Below are 23,476 nucleotides of genomic sequence, written 5' to 3' on the forward strand. Positions count from 1 at the left end.
TAAATATGCCAAGACACATATTAACCAAATTGTCAAAAATTAAATACAAAGAAAACATATTAAAAGCAGCAAGGGAAAAACAACAAAAAAACACACAAGGGAATCCCCATAAGGTTAACAGCTGATCTTTCAGCAGACACTCTGCAAGCCAGAAGGGACTGGCAGGACATATTTAAAGGGATGAAGGAGAAAAACCTGCAACCAAGATTACTCTACCCAGCAAGGATCTCATTCAGATTTGATGGAGAAATTGAAACCTTTACAGATAAGCAAAAGCTGAGAGAGTTCAGCACCACCAAACCAGCTTTACAACAAATGCTAAAGGAACTTCTCTAGACAAGAAACACAAGAGAAGGAAAAGACCTATAATAACGAACCCAAAACAATTTAGAAAATGGGTATAGGAACATACATATCGATAATTACCTTAAATGTAAATGGACTAAATGCTCCCACCAAAAGACACAGATTGGCTGAAAGGATACAAAAACAAGACCCATATATATGCTGTCTACAAGAGACCCACTTCAAACCTAGAGACACATACAGACTGAAAGTGAGGGGATGGAAAAAGATATTCCATGCAAATGGAAACCAAAAGAAAGCTGGAGTAGCAATTTTCATATCAGACAAAATAGACTTTACAATAAAGAATAGTAGAAGAGACAAAGAAGGACACTACATAATGATCAAGGGATGAAACCAAGAGGAAGGTATAACAATTGTAAATATTTATGCACCAAACATAGGAAAACCTCAATACAAAAGGCAAATACTAACAGCCATAAAAGGGGAAATCGACAGTAACTCATTCATAGTAGGGGACTTTAACACTCCACTTTCACCCATGGACAGATCATGCAAAATGAAAATAAATAAGGAAACACAAGCTTTAAATGATACATTAAACAAGATGGACTTAATTGATATTTATAGGACATTCCATCCCAAAACAACAGAATACACATTTTCCTCAAGTGCTCATGGAACATTCTGCAGGACAGATCATATCTTGGGTCACAAATCAAGATATGAAAATTGAAAACACCTGAAATTGTATCAAGTATCTTTTCCGACCACAAAGCTATGAGACAAGATATCAATTAAAGGTAGAGATCTGTAAAAAATACAAACACATGGAGGCTAAACAATACAATACTTAATAACAAAGTGATCACTGAAGAAATCAAAGAGGAAATAAAAAATACCTAGAAACAAGTGACAGTGGAGTCACGACGACCCAAAACTTATGGGATGCAGCAAAAGCAGTTCAAAGAGGGAAGTTTATAGCAATATAATCTTACCTTAAGAAACAGAAAACATCTCGAATAAACAACCTAAACTTGCACCTAAAGGAATTAGAGAAAGAAGAACAAAAAATCCCAAAGTTAGCAGAAGGAAAGAAATCATAAAGATCAGATCAGAAATAAATGAAAAAGAAATGAAGGAAACGATAGCAAAGATCAATAAAACTAAAAGTTTGTTCTTTGAGAAGATAAACAAAAGTGATAAACCATTAGCTAGACTCATCAAGAAAAAAAGGGAGAAGACTCAAATCAATAGAATTAGAAATGAAAAAGGACAATAACAACTTACACTGCAGACATACAAAAGATCATGAGAGATTACTACAAGCACCTCTACGCCAATAAAATGGACAACCTGGAAGAAATGGACAAATGTTTAGAAATGCACAACCTGTAAAGACTGGATCAGGAAGAAATAGAAAATATGAACAGACCAATCACAAGCACTGAAACTGAAACTGTGATTAAAAATCTTCCAACAAACAAAAGCCCAGGACAAGATGGCTTCACAGGCGAATTCTATCACACATTTAGAGAAGAGCTAAAACCTATCCTTCTCAAACTCTTCCAAAATACAGCAGAGGGAGGAACACTCCCAAGCTCATTCTACGTGGCCACCATCACCCTGATACCAAAACCAGACAAAGATGTCACAAAGAAAGAAAACTACAGGTCAATATCACTGATGAACAGAGATGCAAAAATCCTCAACAAAATACTAGCAAACAGAATCCAACAGCACATTAAAAGGATCATACACCATGATCAAGTGGGGTTTATTCCAGGAATGCAAGGATTCTTCAATATACGCAAATCAATCAACGTGATACACCATATTAACAAATTGAAGGAGAAAAACCGTATGATCATTTCAATGGATGCAGAGAAAGCTTTTGAAAAATTCAACACCCATTTATGATAAAAACCCTGCAGAAAGTAGGCATAGAGGGAACTTTCCTCAACATAATAAAGGCCATATATGACAAACCCACAGCAAATATCGCCTTCAATGGTGAAATACTAAAAGCATTTCCAGTAAGATCAGGAACAAGACAAGGTTGCCCACTCTCACCACTCTTCCTCAACATAGTTTTGGAAGTTTTAGCCACAGCAATCAGAGAAGAAAAGGAAATAAAAGGAATCCAAATCGGAAAAGAAGAAGTAAAGCTGTCACTCTTTGCAGAGGTCATGATACTATACATAGAGAATCCTAAACATGCTACCAGAAAACTACTAGAGCTATTCAATGAATTTGGTAAAGTAGTAGGATACAAAATTAATGCAAAGAAATCTCTGGCATTCCTATACACTAATGCTGAAAAATCTGAAAGTGAAATCAAGAAAACACTCCCACTAACCATTGCAACAAAAATAATAAAATATCTAGGAATAAACCTACCTAAGGAGACAAAAGACCTGTATGCAGAAAATTGTAAGACACTGATGAAAGAAATTAAAGATGATACAAATAGATGGAGAGATATACCATGTTCTTGGATTGGAAGAATCAACATTGTGAAAATGACTCTACTGCCCAAAGCAATCTACACATTCAATGCAATCCCTATGAAACTACCACTGGCATTTTTTTACAGAATTAGCACAGAAAATTTCACAATTTGTATGGAAACACAAAAGACCCCGAATAGCCAAAGCAATCTTTACAACGAAAAACAGAGCTAGAGGAATCAGGATCCCTGTCTTCATACTACACTACAAAGCTACAGTAATCAAGACAGTACGGTACTGGCACAAACACAGAAAGATAGATCAATGGAACAGGATAGAAAGCCCAGAGGTAAACCCATGCACATATGGTCACGTTATCTTTGATAAAGGAGGCAGGAATGTACAGTTCAGAAAGGACAGCTTCTTCAATAAGTGGTACTGGGAAAACTGGACAGGTACATGTAAAAGTATGAGATTAGAACACTCCCTAACACCATACACAAAAATAAGCTCAAAATGGATTAAAGACCTAAATGTAAGGCCAGAAACTATCAAGCTCTTAGAGGAAAGCATAGGCAGAGCACTCCATGACATAAATCACAGCAAGATCCTTTTTGACCCACCTTTTAGAGAAATGGAAATAAAAACAAAAATAAACAAATGGGACCTAATGAAACTTCAAAGCTTTTGCACAGCATAGGAAACTATAAACAAGACCAAAAGACAACCCTCAGAATGGGAGAAAATATTTGCAAATGAAGCAACTGACAAAGGATTAATCTCCAAAATTTATAAGCAACTCATGCAGCTCAATAACAAAAAAACAAACAACCGAATCCAAAAATGTGCAGAAGACGTAAATAGACATTTCTCCAAATAAGATATAAAGACTGCCAACAAACACATGAAAGAATGCTCAACATCCTTAATCATTAGAGAAATGCAAATCAAAACTACAATGTAGGGCTTCCCTGGTGGTGCAGTGGTTGAGAATCTGCCTGCTAATGCAGGGGACACGGGTTCGAGCCCTGGTCCGGGAGGATCTCACATGCCGTGGAGTAACTGGGCCCGTGAGCCACAAGTACTGAGCCTGCGCGTCTGGAGCCTGTGCTCCGCAACAATAGAGGCCGTCCATGATAGTGAGAGGCCCGCTCACCGCGATGAAGAGTGGCCCCCACTTGCCACAACTAGAGAAAGCCCTCGCACAGAAACGAAGACCCAACACAGCAAAAATTAATAAACTCCTACCCCCAACATCTTCTTTATAAAAAAACAACAAAAAAACTACAATGTGATATCATCTCACACCAGTCAGAATGGTCATCATCAAAAAATCTAGAAATAATAAATGCTGGAGAGGGTGTGGAGAAAAGGGAACACTCTTTCACTGCTGGCCAGAATGTGAATTGGTTCAGCCACTATGGAGAACAGTATAGAGGTTCCTTAGAAAACTACAAATACAACTACCATATGGCCCAGCAATCTGACTACTGGGCATATACCCTAAGAAAACCATAATTCAAAAGGAGTCATGTACCAAAATGTTCATTGGAGCTCTATTTACAATAGCCTGGATATGGAAACAACCTAAGTGTCCATCATAGGATGAATGGATAAAGAAGATGTGGCACATATATACAATGGAATATTACTCAGCCATAAAAATAAACGAAATTGAGCTATTTTTAATGAGGTGGATAGACTTAGAGTCTGTCATACAGAGTGAAGTAAGTCAGAAAGTGAAAGAGAAATACCGTATGCTAACACATATATATGGAATTTAAGAAAAAAATATATGAAGAACCTAGGGGTAAGACAGGAATAAAGACACAGACCTACTAGAGAATGGACTTGAGGATATGGGGAGGGGGAAGGGTAAGCTGTGAGAAAGCGAGAGAGTGGCATGGACATATATACACTACCAAACCTAAAATAGATAGCTAGTGGGAAGCAGTCGCATAGCACCGGGAGATCAGCTCGGTGTTTTGTGACCACCTAGAGGGGTGGGATAGGGAGGGTGGGAGGGAGGGAGACGCAAGAGGGAAGAGATATGGGAACATATGTATATGTATAACTGATTCACTTTGTTATAAAGCAGAAACTAACTCACCATTGTAAAGTAATTATACTCCAATAAAGATGTAAAAAAAAACCAGATTGGTGGTTGTTAGAGGGGGGAGGTAGGGGTGGGGGCAATGGGTGATGTTAGTTAAAAGTTAAAGGTTTCCAGGTATAAGATAAATAAGCTCTGGGGATGTCATGTACAGTATGGTGACTATAGTTAACAAAACCATAGTGTATATCTAAAAGTTATTAAGAGAGTACATCTTAAAAGTTCTCATCACAAGAAATAAATTGTAACTATGTGAGATTATTGATGTTAACTAACCTTATCGTGGTAATCATTTCACAACATATACATACATCAAATCATTATATTGCCCACCTTGGACTAATACAATGTTATATGTCAGTTATATCTTAATAAAACTGGAAAAAATAAAAAAAAATTAAGAAGGGAACAAAAGTGACTATTTTTATAATCCAGAAGTGGGGATTTCCCTTCCAAGCTTGAGATCCAAACTATGAGGAATTGACTTGAATGTGTAGAATTATTTTAAAAAGACAAATAAACAAAGTCTAAAGTTAAATTGGGAAGAACACCTCACAAGCAATCACAACAGACTTCTCCGTAAAGTCTATGAGCTTTATAATTCATAGACTTTGTGATATCTACCTTGAATGCTCAGAAAAACTTTTGGCTTTACTTCCTGATTTCTGGTTGTATCCAAGGCTAGTTACCTAGACAGTTGACCTTCACAGGAATGATGTATCGACATAGTTAATCTTCTCTCTATATATTGTCTTGTTGCATATGCTGTTTTGGATTTTAAGTTTCTAGATGACTGGAGTTAAGTCTGACTCACTTTTAATACTACCCAGGACGTCGTACGTTAATAAATACTCAATAAAATCTTCATGCTTATCATCTTTAGAATTTGTTACTAGGAATTCTCTGGCGGTCCACTGGTTAGGACTTGGCACTTTCACTGCTGTGGCCCAGTTTCAATCCCTGGTCAGGGAACTAAGATCTCACAAGGTGCTCAGTACAGCCAAAAAATTTAAAAAAGTAATTTGAAAAGTAATTTAAAAAATTTGTTACTAAACCATAAACTGAATGTTTTCTCTACTTTGACAGGAATTGGCTGCCTGTGAAAACATGCTAGATGCAATGAAGTTAACAGCAAAGGGTAAGATGTTTTATGGTATTTTCAGAGCTAGAAAAAGAAGCATGGCATAATGTATGCACAAAGCACTACTTGTACCTAAATATGTGGACACTGTTGTCCTTGGTACACAAAGAAGTTGTCATTAATAGTATTTAGATATACAGGGCAAAAGTTTGTATAAAAAGCTATTGTTTAATAGCTTTGTCAGTGCACCACTATTTTATATTTTCCTCATTTTTAAAGTATGAAATTGATAGTTAAGAGCTTTTACATCTTTACAGTGTCAATAAATTTCAACTAATTTTGGAAATGTAAAATGAGAAGTGTAGTTGGTCAAAGACAATATAATTTAATGCCCAATGTTAGTAGTAGCTTGATAGGATGAAATGGATAAAAGCAAAATGACTTAAAACTATTTTCAAGATATTTACTACATTTTGAGAGCCAGCAATATTAATAGCCAATGCTAGTGTTTTATGATGAATTGCAACATTTTAGGCAGGAAATGTGAACACTGAGAGAAGAGATGATTAAAGTGTACAGACAGTCCCTGACTTACTTACGGTATGACATTGAACAATTTTTCAACTTTATAAAGCAATACGCATTCAGTAGAAACTGTACCTCAAATTTTGAATTTTGTCTTTTTCCTGGGCTAGCTATATGCAATAGGATACTCTCTTATGATGCTGGGCAGCAGCAGTGAGCCACAGCTCCTAGTCAGCCATGTGATCATGAGGGTAAATAACTGATACACTTACAACCATTCTGTACCCATATAACCATTCTATTTTCACTTAGTATTCAATAAATTACATGAGATATTTGACACTTTATTATAAAATAGGATTTGTGTTAGATGATTTTGCCCAACTCTAGGCTAATGCAAGTGCTCTGAGCAGGTTTAAGGTAGGTCAGGCTAAGCTATGATGTTTGATAGGTTAAGTGTATTAAATGCATTTTCGACTTTTATGACATTTTCACCTTATGATGGGTTTATCAGGATGTAACCCTATTGTAGGTCAAGAAAAGTCTGTATAAAATTATACACTTGGAATTCTAAATGAATTTGAGGATCAGCTTTACCACTCCTGTAAAAAAGGATGTTAGAATTTTGATAGGGACGACATTGAATCTTTAGATCACTTTGGGTACTATTGACATCTTAACAATGTTAAGTCTTATCTATGAACACGGGATATCTTTTAATTTATTTAGGTCTTTAACTTCTTTCAGCAGTGTTTTATAGTTTTTAGTATGCAAGTATTTCACCTCCTTGCATAGATTCGTTCCTAGGTATTTAATTATTTTAGAGGCGATTGTAAATGGAATTGCTTTTTAAATTTACTTTTTGGTTTGTTCTTTGCTGGTGTATAGAAATAAAACTGATTTTTTTGGTTGATCTTGTAGCCTGCAACTTTAATGAATTAATTTATTAGTGTTAGTAGCTTTCTTTTGGATTCTTTGGGATTGTCAATCAGTAGGATCATGTCATCTGCAAATAGAGATAATTTTACCTCTTCCTTTCTAATTTGGATGGCTCTTATTTCTTTTTCTTGTCTAATTGTCTAACTTCCAGTACAATGTTGAATAGCAGTGGTGAGAGTGGCCATCCTTGCCTTGTTCCTAATCTTAGGGGGAATGCTTTCAGTCACTCACCATTAAAGTTAACTTTTTAAAAAAATAGGTACCCATTATCATGTTAGGAATTTCCCTCTATTCCTAGTTTTCTAAGGGCTTTCATCATAAAAGGGTGTTGGATTTTGTTAATTGCCTTTTCTACACCAGTTGAGATGGTCTTGTGTTTTTTTCCCCCTTTGATTGATTTCCTTATGTTGAACCATCCTTTCGTTCCTAGGATCAATCACACCGTCATAGTGAATGATCCTTTTAATATGCTGTTGAGTTCAATTTGCTATTTTGTTGAGTATTTTTGCATCTGTATTGATAAGAAATATTTATTTGCCTTTTTTTCTGCTAGATTTGAGCTTAGTTTACTCCTTTTTCTAGTTTCTAATGTGTAAGATTAGGTCACGACTTGAGATCTTTCTTCCTCCCTCCCTCCCTTCCTTCCCTTTCTTCCCTTCTTTCTTTCTTTCTTTTTTTCTTTCTTTCTTTCCTTCCTTTTTCTTTCCTTTATTTCTTCCTTTCCTTTCCTTTCCTTCCTTCCTTTCCTCCCTCCCTCCCTTCTACTTCCTTCCTTCCTTCCTTCTTTCCTTTCTTTCTTTCTTTCCCTCCCTCCCTCCCTTCCTTTTTAAATGTTGGAATTTACAACTGTAAGTTCCCTTCTGAGCACTTATTTCACTGAATCCCATAAGTTTTTTATATTGCTTTCATTCTCATTTATCTCTGTTTTCTAATTCCTCTTGTTATTTCTACTTTGAGCCAAAGTTGTTTGAGTGCATTGTTTAATTTCCACATATTTGTGAATTTCCTAGTTTCCTTCTATCAGTTTCTAGTTTCAATCCATTGTGACTGGAGAAGGTACTTTGTATGGTTTCAATCCTTCAAAATGTATTAAGACTTGCTTTTTGGCCTAACATATGACATATCCTAGAGAAAGTTCAAGAAAAATTGTGTATTATGTTGTTGGGTGGGATGCACAGTATATTTCTGTTAGGTCCAATTGATCTATAGTTTTGTTCAAATAATCTATTAACATATTTATCATTGGTCTGTTTTTTAAGTACATTATTGAAATTGATGTAATGAAGTTTTCGAATATTATTTTAGAGCTCTTTCTGTCTTCAATTCTGTCAATATTTGCTTCATATATTTTGGAGCTCTGATGTTTGGTGCATATATGTTTATAAATGTTATATCTTCTTGGTAAACTGAACCTTCTATCACTATATAATATCCTTCTCTTCAGTAAGAGTTTTTTACTTAAAGTCTATTTTGTCTTATAGTAGTACAGCCATCCCAGCTTTCTTTTGATTACTATTTTCATGAAATGTCTTTTTCCATCATTTCACTATCAACCTTCTTGTGTTTTTTTTTTTAATCTAAAGTAAGTGTCTTACAGACAGCATATAGTTGGATCATTTTTAGAAGTTCATTCTGCTAATCTCTCTTTTGATTAGAGCATTTAATCCATTTACATTTAAAGTAATTACTGATAAGGAGGGACTTCTGACATTTTCCTATTTGTTTTCTATATAGTTTTTTGTCCTTCACTTCCAACATTTCTACCTTCGTTTGTATTTAGCTGATTTTTGTAGTAAAATGTTTTGATTCCCTTCTCATTTCCTTATGTATATATTCTATAGACATTTTCTTTGTTGTTATTGTGGGGATTACATTTAACATCTTAAAGTTATAACAATAAAATTTGAATTTATACTAGCTTGATTTCAATAGCATACAAAAACTCTTCTCCTGTACATGTCAATTCCCCTTTTATGTTATTGATGTCACAGATTACATCTTTATACATTGTGTGCCCAAGAACACACACTAATGACTAATTTTATGCACTTGTCTTTTAAATCATGTAGAAAATAAAAAGAACTACAAACAAATTTAAAATAACACTAGTTCTTTATAATTGCCCATGTATTTACCTTTAACTAGGCACCACTACCTTTATCTTTATTTCTTCATATGGCTTTGAGTTACTACCTATTTTCCTTCCATTTCAACCTGAAGGACTCCTTTTAGCATTTTATGCAGGGCAGGTCTAGAGATAACAAACTTCCTCAGGTTCTTTGTTTAGGGGGGGATGAGTCTGGGGATATCTTAATTTCTCCTTTTTTTTTTTTTTTTTTCTTTTTGCAGTATGTGGGCCTCTCACTATTGTGGCCTCTCCTGTTGTGGAGCACAGGCTCCGGACGCGCAGGCTCAGTGGCCATGGCTCATGGGCCCAGCTGCTCTGTGGCATGTGGTATCCTCCCGGACCGGGGCATGAACCCATGTCCCCTGCATCAACAGGCGGACTCTCAACCACTGCACCACCAGGGAAGCCCCCTCTCCTTCATTTTTGAAGGACAGTTTTGGTGGATATAGAATTTTTGGTTGACAAGTTTCTGCACTTCTCCCCTCCTTCCCTGTCCCCAGTACTTTGAGTATATCAATCCACTGCCTTCTGGCTTCCAAGGTTTCTGATGAGAAAGCAGATGATAATCCCATTGAAGATCCACTGTATGTGACAAGTTACTTCTGCCTTGCTGCTTTCAAGATTTTCTCTTTGTCTTTCAACAGTTTGATTACATGTCTTGGTGTTGACTTTTTGGGGTTTATACCACTTGGAGTTTATTGAACTCGGATTTGTAGATTGATGTATTGCATCAAATCTGGGAAGTTTTCAGTTGTTATTCAAATATTTTTTCCTTTCTCTCTCTTCTTCTGAGAGTCCCATAATTTGTATCTTGGTCCATTTGATGGTGTTCCACAGATACCTTAGGCTCTTTGCTTTTCTTCATCTTTTTTGTTCCTCAGACTTGATAATTTCAGTTGTCCTATCTTCAAGTTAACTCATTCTTTCTTCTGCTTGCTTAGAAATTCTGATTTTGAACCCTTAGAGTGCACTTCTCATTTATTATACTTTTCAGCTTCAGAGTTTTTTGATGGGGATTCTTTTTTTAATAATTTCTATTTATTGATATTCCTATTTTGTTTATACATCTTTTTCTTGTCTTTGTGCATGTCACCCTTTAGCTCTTTTAGCACCTTTAAGACAGTTGTTTTAAAGTCTTTGTTTAGTAAGTCTGACATCTGGGGTTCCTCAGGTATGTTTTCTGTTAATTTACTTGGTTCCTTTGAATGGGCTATACTTTCCAGTTTCTTTGTATGCACTGTGATTTTTTGTTGTTGAAAACTGGACATTTTAATCTTATAATGTGTCAACTCTTGAAATCAAATTCTCTTGCTTCCCCAGGGTTGGCTGTTTTTTTATTGTTATAGGGTGCCTGTGTCAGAGATCAATCTGAGTTAAATGTTTTAAGGTATTTTAAGGTCTTTTCTAAGTCTGTATCTTTCCCTGATCATGCATGGTGGCTTTCTAGATTCTCCTGTATACATGGCTGTTTTTGAATGTCTAACAAAACTGGTGTGGCTCCTTTAAATCTCCTAGAAGCTGCTTTAGTTGGTGGAGGTTAGAAAAATAGCGGCCAACCTCTAAGTCCTCACCTCAGCATTGAGAGTAGCAATCCACTCCAGCAATTCAGGAGTCTCAGCAGTCCCTACAACTGCCTGCCGTGAGATGAGGTAGGACATGATGGAGTTGGGGGGTGTGTGCTTGGAAGCCACCACTGGGCTGATGGCTGAATTTTGCCAAAATTAACTGCAGTTTACCAGCCAAGCTGTCCTCTGGAAGTTGTAAGTATTCAAATAAACTCTACTGTTCCAAAATATTCACTTCAGGCAGTTTATGCCAGTACAGTTGTTGTATAGGTGAAGAAAGGAATTCTGGTGCTGCCAACTCCACCATCTTCCTTCTCTCTACTGTAAATTTTCTAACATATTTTATGTGAATTGATATTTCAGATGTACTCAGGGGTGGCATTGGGGATCATCCCCTTTTCTACTGCTTGATTGCAGAAGTACACAATCATCAAAAACCATTAGGTAAAATAAACCTTCCTTTTTCAATTTAATCTAGAGTATATTTTCTCTATCCTGAAAACAAAGTACAGTTTGATAGCATATAATTACTATTAAGCAGAGGAGAAGAGCAAAAGTACATAAACTGAGTCTTGTTTTTAAGAGAAAATGTATGGTATGTACTTATGTTTGTAAATGCATAGAAAAAAGATTTTAGGAAGAATATACTCCACACTGTTAAAAGATGGGTTATCTCTTAAAGGTTGTATTATAAAGGACTTAAACCTTCTACCTTATACATTTCTGTATTGCTTGAAATTTTGTCCAGCAAGCTTTTATTACTTTAATAGTTATTTTGGAGGAAAGAACATTACAAGATTCAAAGTATTAACCTCTTTATACCCTCTCTTTCCTCTTCCTAGGCAAAGTGACTGTTGGATTTGCCATGTACTACTTTACATATGACCCCTGGATTGGCAAGTTACTTTACCTAGAGGACTTTTATGTCATACAAGCTTACCGAGGTCAAGTAACACTTATAGTATTACTTATACTTTAAAAAGGTATATTTTAATTTAAGGAGAGTTAGTATAAATGTGTTTAAGTTAGTTTATGTAACTTATTTCTATTTCATGAGCCTGATCACTATCCTAGTTATCCTTGCTTATGGTGAAGACTCAATCACAGATTAGAAAAAGATTTATTAGTTCCCATCAAGGCTTGAATAAGCCAAGTTATGAAAGCTATACTTTCATGTTTAAAACGTGCTTTTACATTTTGTGTTGGTTTGTCTAAAATGAATAAGAAATATATTCTGTGATAAGATGATAGTGATAGGGACACATTTCCTCTTCACTGATCTTTAAAGTAAATCCAAAATCTTTTCCATTACCTTTGGAACCACATGCCAATTAGGAAAAAGAGATATGAAAAACATTCATGAGTTGAATTTCAACACAAGCTATTACTAGTATGTAACAACCAGATACAGGGTTTAAAGTAAAGCAAATAACTTTTTAAATGGAGTTTTTCAACTTATGTTTTTTTCATTTTGCATTATCTATTTAAAAGGTCTAGGTATTGGAGCTGAAATGCTGAAGAGGCTAGGTCAGGTATATATTACAGTTAGTATTCTTATTCTATATGCTATCCTTTTCTTCATCAAATGTTATTACTTAACATGGCATAAATTAGATAATTTATCTTAACATCTGAACATAATCTCAAAATATGTTTAATTTTTTAATTCTAATTACACTGGATCTTCAAATTAGATATTCATACAGGTCATAATTGAGTTATGTTTAATTAAGAGTTGTGTTCTATATAACACACAACCACATTATATACCTCTGTGCTACAAAGCAGAAGTAAGCAAAAGGGAGATTAGAAGGCAATTTTACCCATAAAATAGGTCTACAGTATGAATATGAGAACAGTATAAAAAGATTCTTTTATATTTTGGAAATACACATGAGAATTTTAGGTAAACTTTTTCTATAGAATAAAGAAAAAAATAGTGAAGTAGATTTATATAAAACCAATGAGTAGACTTTGCAAATGTGTTTTGGACTTCTAAAGAAAGTATTTTAAAACTTGATGGGAATTTTTTTCTTTTTACAGATTTAGAGAAGTCCAAGAGATAACTATTGTATTATTTTTTGGGAGTATTTTACACACACACAGTGCCTTGCATACAGACCTTTAATAAAATAAATGTACTAATGAAGATTATACTTTCAAGTAACAGTAATATCCATTTGTTTTTAAACAGATAGCCATCAGAAGCCAGTGTAACTGCATGAAGTTTCTGGTTGTCATTTGGAACCAGGCTTCTACTGACTACTATACTTGTCGAGGGGCTTTAGACCTTTCCTCCGAGGAGGGCAGGCATCTGTTCAGGTTTAACAGAGAAGAACTAATGGACATGGCAGGGGAAGAGTTAAAGATGACTCATCACAAATTGTCCCAATACAGGCTCCAATATTTAAATGTCACCTGAGTCCAACAGCAGTTTGATTTTGAGTGTTGTACAATACAACAAGTGAACAAACTCGTTTCAGCAGATCTTTTACTCTGAAAGAGATTTTACCAGTCAACTTTCCATTATCCAAACTAATATACTAATGGCTAGTAGCAGAGCTGATGATCCAAAATAGCAGATAATTCAAAAATAACTTACACTTGCCTTTAGGATATTTTTTATCCTCCATATCTTATTATATTTCAAATGCTTATATTTTTACACACTAACAGACCTGAAATCAGGGTAAGTATTATCATTAACTGGCAGCACTTTTTATTTTTTACCATCTTTATTGGAGTATAACTGCTTTACAATGGTGTGTTAGTTTCTGCTTTATAACAAAGTGAATCAGTTATACATATACATATGTTCCCATATCTCTTCCCTCTTGCATCTCCCTCCCTCCCACCCTCCCTATCCCACCCCTCTAGGTGGTCACAAAGCACCGAGCTGATCTCCCTGTGCTATGGGGCTGCTTCCCACTAGCTACCTATTTTATGTTTGGTAGTGTATATATGTCCATGCCACTCTCTCACTTTGTCACAGCTTACCCTTCCCCCTCCCCACATCCTCAAGTCCATTCTCTAGTAGGTCTGTGTCTTTATTCCCATCTTGCCCCTAGGTTCTTCATGACTTTTCTTTTTCTTAGATTCCATATATATGTGTTAGCATATGGTATTTGTTTTTCTCTCCCTGCCTTACTTCACTCTGTATGACAGACTCTAGGTCCATCCACCTCACTACAAATAACTCAATTTCGTTTCGTTTTATGGCTGAGTAATATTCCGTTGTATATATGTGCCACATCTTCTTTATCCATTCATCTGTTGATGGACACTTAGGTTGCTTCCATGTCCTGGCTATTGTAAATAGAGCTGCAATGAACAATTTGGTACATGACTTTTTGAATTATGGTTTTCTCAGGGTATATGCCCAGTAGTGGGATTGCTGGGTCATATGGTAGTTCCAGTTTTAGTTTCTTAAGGAACGTTCATACTGTTCTCCATAGTGGCTGTATCAATTTACATTCCTACCAACAGTGCAAGAGGGTTCCCTTTTCTCCACACCCTCTCCAGCATTTGTTTCTAGATTTTTTGATGATGGCCATTCTGACCGGTGTGAGATGATATCTCATTGTAGTTTTGATTAGCATTTCTCTAATGATTAATGATGTTGAGCATTCTCTCGTGTTTATTGGCAATCTGTATATCTTCTTTGGAGAAATGTTTATTTAGGTCTTCTGCCCATTTTTGGATTGGGTTGTTTCGTTTTTTGATATTGAGCTGCATGAGTTGCTTGTATGTTTTGGAGATTAATCCTTTGTCAGTTGCTTCATTTGCAAATATTTTCTCCCATTTTGACAGTTGTCTTTTGGTCTTGTTTATGGTTTCCTTTGCTGTGCAAAAGCTTTGAAGTTTCATTAGGTCCCATTTGTTTATTTTTGTTTTTATTTCCATTTCTCTAGGAGGTGTGTCAAAAAGGGCTTCCCTGATGGCGCAGTGGTTGAGAGTCTGCCTGCCAATGCAGGGGACACAGGTTCGTGCCCTGGTCCGGGAAGATCCCACATGCCACGGAGCGGCTAAGCCCGTGAGCCATGGCCCCTGAGCCTGCGTGTCCGGAGCCTGTGCTCTGCAACGGGAGAGGCCACAACAGTGAGAGGCCCGCGAACCGCAAAAAAAAAAAACAAAAAAAGGATCTTGCTGTGATTTATGTCACAGAGTGTTCTGCCTATGTTTTCCTCTAAGAGTTTGATAGTGTCTAGCCTTACATTTAGATCTTTAATCCATTTTGGGTTTATTGTTTTGTATGGTGTCAGAGAGTGTTCTAATTTCATACTTTTACATGTACCTGTCCAGTTTTCCCAGCACCACTTATTGAAGAGGCTGTCTTTTCTCCAATGTATATTCTTGCCTCCTTTATCAAAGATAAGGTGACCTGGCAGCACTTTTTTCTTGGATTTGATGAAATATCGGTGCATTTGTTTATAAACAGATCTGAGGTAAAAAAATTTATTTAAAATGCTGAAGCTTAATTTTGAAAAGCTTACCTATAAGAAACTAGCAAGTGAACTGCTTCCCCACCTTGAGCAGATCAAGGACCACTGCCTCCTTAACTTCATCTCAGAACTACGTTCCATCTCTGAGCATCCATAGTTCTTTTGTAGTACCTATCTTAGGGAAGATACTACATAGAACACTGTATTTGTGTATGTTTCTATCCTTTCTAGTAGAATGTAAGCCTTTTGATAGGGTGCAAAATAATTATAATTCTGTGTTACAACCAGCATGGTAGAACATGTGAGTTTCTACTACATACCAGGTATTCATGGGCATAAAAGCTACACAAATATATGATTCAGTCATACCCACAAGGAGCCTTGTAAGTGAAAAAATACTAACCTAGTTTTAGTTTTATAATAAAATGTATGTGCTATCACAGCTATAAATACCAAATGTAAGGGAATGTACAGGAGAGCGCATCTATATCCTACCTTGGAAAACTGAGAAAGGATAGGTTTGAAGGATGAGTAGGAAGTTGGAATGAAGCAGGATGAGACAGAAAAAATCCTAAGAGGAAACACCAACATAGGCAGAGAAAAAGAGACATAAAATAGCAAAGCATGTTCAAGAGGCAAGTGGTAAGTTATAGATAAAATATAACATACATTGGCAGTACGGTGGGTGGGGAGAAGGAAGGAAGGATTAAAGTTTAGTTGGGATCATATATTAAGGGCTTTGTATGTCATACTAAGGGGTCTTGATTTGATTCTGTAGGCAATGATTAGCCACTGAGGACTTCAGGAACACAACTACCCAAAACAGTTGTTAGAAACATAACTATGTCATAATAATATGACAGATGGGTTAGAAGAACAAGGTGGCAGACACTGTGTGTTAGCTTAAACTCAACACCCATTCCAAATCCCTTACCCCTTGCCTTTCTCTCCATAGACAAAAATGTGACTTGCCAATCTTCCTTGAGCTAAATGTGGCTTACATGACAAATTCTGGTCAAGATATAGACATAAGTCTTTTGAGGAAGCACTTACTTCTCTGATAAAAGGGGGTCAGAAGCATCTGGTACAGTTTCTGTAACCCTTCTTCCTACTCTGAGTGTGTATGTGTTCCCCAGAGGTATAGGAGCCATTTTGTGATCATGAGGTGACAAATCAACATGCTAAAGAGCAGAGTAGAAAGAGAAAATGTCTAGATCCTTGATGATACCAATGAGCCACTATACCAACCCTGTACTGACCAATTCCCAGACTTTAAATAGACTCTCACTTATTTAAGCTACAGTTAACTGGTTTACTGTTACCTATAAGGAGAATGCATTGTTAAATGACAAAAAGCAAGATTGATATCAGGCAGATTAACCAGGGGCTACTATAATAATCCACGAAAGTGATGAAGAAGACTTGAATGACAGCAAGGATTAGAGAAGGTAGAAAAGATTTGAGAAAAACAGAAATGAGAGAGATGTAGAGACAATTTAGTTTTAAGTCTATTGACATTGAGGATATCTATGGGATATTAGGTGGATATGACTAACAAATAATTAGAAAGATAGCTATACACTTCTGGAGAAATACAGGAGCTGGAAATATAAATAATAATGACATATAAATGGTAGCTGAAGTCAGTAAAGTATGTTGAATGGAAATGAGAGAGCACAGAATGAGAAAAGACTAGAAATGCAACCTGAGGAGCCTCAGCATTTAAGGGATTCAGAGCAAGAGAAGAATGAAGAATAACAAGAGGAGCAGCAATGACACCAAAGGGAGAACTGAATTTTAGGAGGGAGTGGTCAAGAGTCAAACATTACAGAATATTCAAGTAGGTATAGAGGCCAAGGTGTCACAACTTAGAGAGGAATTGAAAGTGAGGAAGTAAGAAAGTGACATTAATTACTGTTTTATGAAGTCTGAAAATCATAGGAAAGAGAAAGAAAAGATAGCTCAAGAGGAAGAGGTAGAGTTGGGGAAAGGTTTTTGTTACTGTTGTCTTTGGATAAAGAAGATCTGAAGCTATTTAGAGATTGAGAAAACAAAATGAATGAAAAGAGAAACCAAAGACTGAAGATTAAATGGGATGGAATATGGTACTGGAAAAGATAGGAAAGGAGGAGATCAGGAACACAAATAGAAGCATTAGCTTTAGAAAAGGGGGATGCATGGCTGAAAAGAGGTAAGTCTTGAAGGTAGATGTGAAGAAGTTGGGAAAAACTATGTGTAATAACTTATTTTTTTCTCTATGTAATAGGAGGCAGTCATCATTGGCAGGTATAGGAGGTTTGAGAATAAAAGGTCTGTAATGCCTCTCCTGGAAAACAGAATAGGAAACCACCCAGGAACCAGTAGAAGGAATGCTAAGCAGCATTGGGGGTCCCATGTAGCATATGTTCCTCTCAAATAGTTAGAGGTATTTTGGGACATTTAAGAGGAGTTAACATTAATAAAACAGAGACAAAGCCAAGCCCAAGTGTCATAAAATATGGATATTTTATTCCAGCTCTGGGAAATGAAAAACAGAGGGGGAGGGAACACATCCTTCCACACACAATTCTAATTTGGCTGACATTAATTCATAAAAGTTAAACAAATATATATGTGCATATATATACATAATTATATACACACATACATATTTTTTTCAGATTTTAGTCTCATCAGTGTTCATATATTTACTTTTATTTTTTTATAAATACCCTTAAAAATCACCAAATGCATCCTAATACTTTTACCTCTGCCTCCTCATCGATCATTTAGTATTGTTCGGATTGTATTCAATTTGAGTTTTAATCACTTATGTGATTTGTCTAACTGTACATTAGAAGATGTAAGGGAAAAACTTGGTTTAAATTATACTCCATGCATCACAGTTACCCATTACATGATTTTTTTCACTGTTATTCGCAACTTCACACATCTTGTAGTTCTCTATGCAGACTATTTCAGCTTCTAGTGCTGTACATATCTACATCTTCTGGATGGGACTGCCCGTGATCCATGAGCTTGGGGTCAGCCATAAACTGTGTAGCACCTGATAAAGTATTAAAATGAAAAATATTAGTCATTCATTTAACAAATTTCCTGTTGATATGGGGCACACATCAGCGAACAAAACAGATAAAAATGTCTGCCAACATGGACCTAACATTCAAGTTGGGTGAGAGAGACAATAAACTAAATGACATACCAGAAGGTGGTAAGTGCTACGCAAAAAAAATATTAAATAAATCAGGAAGGAGGGGCATATGGAGTGCTTGGGTGGTTTGCAGTTTTAAATAGGGTGGCCAGGGAAAGCCTTCTATATTTGAGCAAAGAACTGAAGGAGGTGAAGGTGTGAGCCCTGTAGATATCTGAGGGAAATGCCTTACAGGAAGAGCAGGCAGCAAGTGTAATAGAACTTAGGCATGTCTGAGGAGCCATAAAATGGCCAGTATGGCTAGAACAGAGTTGGCAAGATATGCTGATGGTGGGTACAATGAGAGTGGTAGGAGGTATGATCAGAAAACAATGGAAGGTCAGGCCACATAGGGCCATGGCAAAGTTTTTCTCCTTATTCTAAGAGATGAGAAGTCTCTGGACAGTTTTGAGCAGAGGAGTGACATGATGTTATGTTTTTTAAAAGATTACTCTTGGCTATGGGGAGAAGAGAGTATAGGGAAACAAGCATGGAAGTAGGGAGAGCAGTTACGAAGCTATTGCAGTACCCCAGGAGGGAGATGCTGATGGCTTTTATTAGGGCAGTAGCAGTGGAGGTGGTGAAAAGGTACTGGATTCTGGATAACTTCTTAAGGTAGAATGGACAAGATTTCCTAAATGGACTCAATATGTTGTGTGAGTGAGACTCTTTAACTTGAGAAACTAGAAGAGTGGAGTTGACATTTACTGAGATAGGGGAAAGTGTAGAACCATGTTTGGGAGAAGGCAAACGAAGTGTTAAGTTTTGGATGTGCTATATTTGAATTGCTAACTAGACATCTGAATACAAATATTGAGTAAGCAGTTAGAAATGTGAATCTAGAGTTCAGCACAGGAGTAGCCTGTGCTGGTTTATAAATTTTATGCTCCTAGCCTATATATGGCATTTAAAACTATGAGACCATATGAAGTCTTCCAGAACATCAGAAAAGAGGTCCAAGAAATGAGCCCTTTGGATACTGCAACTTTTTGAGGTTAAGAACATTAGGAGAGGAGAGTCAAGATGGTGGTGGAGTAGATGGATATGGAGTTCATCTCTCTCCATGGGTGCAGCAGGACTACATCTATAGATGCAACAATTCTCATGGAACACCAGCTGAAAACTAGCAGAAGACCTTGGACGAAAGGACTATACAGATCCCTTCATAACTGGGTAGGACAGAAAAAAGAAGAGAGGAGGCAGGATGGGAAGAGCACCCTGGGGTTGGGGAGCTGAAGCAGAGAGATTCCTGAATTTGAGGAAACCCCCTCTCTGACAGGGAAATCAATTTGGACAGAAGGGAAGCATTTGAGGCTGTCGGAAGAGGGTGACACAGCCGATCTGTGGCAAACAGGACAGAGTAAGAAATACAGATGGTCCATACCACAGCCCTACGTACCCCAGACTGGGACATGTGTTCACAGGTGTGCAAGGGGGCTGGGAGTTGGTGTGTGGGGATTGGAGAACAGGCCCAGAGCGAGAACTGCTGTTGGCTGTGCGACGGACTGAGGAGACAGGAGGGAGAAAATCCACAGCAGTGAATGCCTATGGAGGAAGACCAGACTACCATGGAAGCAGGGCACTATTGCTGAGTCACACGTAAGTGGAGGAGCCACTATTGAGCCTCTTCCCACATGCCAGCGCCTGACAATGACAATAAAAGAAGCCTGCTCAGGGATGGCTCCTGTGCACTGGCTGCTGAGCAATAAAAAAAGCCCCCTTAGAGCTGGCCCTCACGCACTGGCTGCGGGGTAATAAAAATAAAAGCCCTCTCAGGGCTGGCCCTCACACACCTGCTGCCGGGTGCCAGAAAAACCCCGGCCAGGGCTGGCCCTCATACATATTACGCTGGGTGCCAGAAAAGGCCCTCACTAGGGCCATATCTCTTTTGCCTGTAGCTGCTGGCTTCTCTGCACATTTGGTGCCACCAGGGCTCCTGCGATCCAAGCAGTCATACCACCTCTGTGCCTGGTCCTCCCGGGGCTGACCCAAGAGCTCCAAGGCAGCCTCAGGACCAGACACCTGTGGGTGGACCACACGTAGAGATGGGGATAAAACCAAAGCTGAAACTCAGGGATGGGGGGGACTAAGGAAGAAGACTGAAAATCTTTCCATTAGCTGCACAAGCTGCAGATTAAATCCCTGCAATCAGCTAGGTAGACCCTGCATCTATGGAATATCTGAGTAGACAGTGAGTGTTCCCACAAATGAAAATGGTCTAGCTCTGGCAGCTGTGGAATTTGGGGGCAAGTGCACACAGGTAGTGGGCCAGATCAGAGTCAGAGTGGTACCCACAGGGCCCACAGCAGGTCCGGAGACCAGCCCAGAGGCAGAGGAGAGCCTCTTGGGCTGTGGTTCACAGCGTGTGCAAGGACAATTACCGTGGAGACCCCAGGGAAACATAATTATTACTATTAATTTTATTATGTTTTGATTCCTTCTGTTGTTTGTTCTAGATTATTTTTTGGTTTCTTTTTCTGTTTTTGTTTGTTGTTGTTTCTTTTTTTTAGTCTTTTGGGATCTCTGTGTTTTATAACGTATTTCTATTTTTTAATATATTTCTATTTATACTTTGCTTTTCTGTTGTGTTCTTTTCCCTTCTTTTCCTCTTTATCTTTAATGTGTTTTTCTTTTTTAATATATTTCTATTTCTACTTTGCTTTTCTGTTGTCCTGTTTTTTTCCCTTTTTATTTTATTATTATTATTTTTTAAAAATCACTTTTATAGGTTTGTTCTGTTTCCTTGCTTTATTCTTCAGTTGGCTGGCATGGCACACGCTCTGGTTTTGGTTTTAGGTTATGTGTTTTTGTTAGTTTTAATCCTAATTGTTTGATTTCATTTTTGAGTTCTTCTATTTGTCTGGCTGTTCTCTTGCTTTTTGTTGTATTTGGCTCTGGTTTTGTTTGTTCTTTTTTTTTCTTTAATATATTTTCTATTTTATTTTTTTATATTTGTTTCTACATTGCTTTTCTGTTGTTCTGTCTTGTTTTGTTTCTTTGCTTTATCTTTCAGTTGGCACTCTGCTTTGGTTTTGTTTTTTGGTTTTGAGTTTTTGTCAGCTTTCTTCTTAATTCTTTGATTTTGTTCTTGGGTTCTTTGGTTTGTCTGGTCTCTTGCTATTTGATTTATCTGGTTCTGTTTTCTGTTTTGTGTGTGTGTGTTTGTGTGTGTTTCCTTGTTTCTGTTTGTTTGATTTTACTCTTTACCATTTGTCTGGGGTTTTGTTAGTGTTTTTTTTTTTTTAATCCCCTTTATCGCTGGGACGAGCGACTTGTGGGGTCTTGGTCCCTCGACCAGAAGTCAGGCCTGAGGCTCCGGAGTGGGAGCACCAAGTCGAGGATGCTGGACCACTAAAGAATTCCCAGCCCCAGGGAAGATTAATCACCTAGCGCTCTCATGGAGGCCTCTATCTGAATCTAAGACCCAGCTCCACCCAACTGCCAGCAGCTCCCAGTGCTGGATGCCTCACACCAAACAACAAACAAGATAGGAACACAAACCCACCTGTCAGCACACAGAAAACCTAAAGTCATACTAAGCTCACAGACACCCCAAAACACACCATCTGACACGGCCCTGCTCATCAGAGGGAAAAGACCCAGCTCCACCACCAGAATGCAGGCACCAGTCCCTCCCATCAGGAAGCCTACACAAGACACTGGACCAACCCCACCACCAGTGGCAGAGAACAGAAGCAAGAGGAACTACAATCCTGCAGCCTAGCGAAAGGAGACCTCAAATACTGTAAATTAGACAAAATGAGAAGACAGAGAAATATCTTACAGGCAAAAGAGCAAGATAAAAACCCACAAGACCAAATAAATGAAGAGGAAATAGGCAAACTACCTGAAAAAGAATTCAGAGTAATGATAGTAAAGATGATCCAAAATCTTGGAAATAGAATAAAGACAAGAATGTTTAACAAGGACCTAGAAGAACTAAACAGCAAACAAACAGTGATGAACAACACAATAACTGTAATTAAAAATACTCTAGAAGGAATCAATAGCAGAATAACTGAGGCAGAAGAACGGATAAGTGAGTTGGAAGATAGAATGGTGGAAATAACTGCTGAGGAGCAGAATAAAGAAAAAAGAATGAAAATAATGGAGGCCAGTCTCAGAGACCTCTGGGACAACATTAAGCACACCAACATTCGAATTATAGGTGTCCCGGAAGAAGAAGAAAAAAAGAAAAGGTCTGAGAAAATATCTGAAGAGATTATAGTTGAAAGTTTCCCCAACATGGGAAGGGAAATAGTCAATCAAGTCCAGGGAGCACAGAGAGTCCCATACAGGATAAACCCAAGGAGAAACACACCAAGACACATATTAATCAAACTAGCAAAAATTAAACACAAAGAAAAAATATTAAAAGCAGGAATGGAAAAGCAACAAATAACATACAAGGGAATCCCCAGAAGGTTAAAAGCTGATCTTTCAGCAGAAACTCTACAGGCCAGAAGGGAGTGGTGGGACATATTTAAAGTGATGAAAGGGAAAAACCGACAACCAAGATTACTCTATCCAGCAAGGATCTCATTCAGGTTTGACAGAGAAATCAAAAGAGAATTCAGCACCACCAAACCAGCTTTACAACAAATGCTAAAGGAACTTCTCTAGGCTGGAAACACAAGAGAAGGAAAAGACCTACAATAACAAACCCAAAACAATTAAGAAAATGAGAATAGGAACATACATATCAATAATTACCTTAAATGTAAATCGATTAAATGC

At 37.3% G+C, this 23,476-nt stretch overlaps 1 protein-coding gene across 9 annotated transcripts in view; it reads right to left on the reverse strand.

The window, feature by feature from the left end:
• APOOL (apolipoprotein O like) overlaps nucleotides 1-23,476 on the reverse strand; it is a 229,086-nt gene that overhangs the window by 86,216 nt on the left and 119,394 nt on the right. For 3 of the 9 annotated variants that reach the window (XM_067724594.1, XM_067724592.1, XM_067724593.1), the window contains one exon: nucleotides 18,032-18,595. The exons of the other annotated variants lie outside the window; for them this stretch is intronic. In XM_067724594.1, the coding sequence (XP_067580695.1) occupies nucleotides 18,530-18,595 (66 nt within the window). In that variant the 3' untranslated portion in view covers nucleotides 18,032-18,529. Of the gene's footprint in view, nucleotides 1-18,031; nucleotides 18,596-23,476 lie in introns of those variants that run through there. 9 annotated transcript variants of the gene reach the window in all.

Source organism: Pseudorca crassidens, chromosome X (genome assembly GCF_039906515.1).
Source record: "Pseudorca crassidens isolate mPseCra1 chromosome X, mPseCra1.hap1, whole genome shotgun sequence".
Taxonomy (NCBI): domain Eukaryota; kingdom Metazoa; phylum Chordata; class Mammalia; order Artiodactyla; family Delphinidae; genus Pseudorca; species Pseudorca crassidens.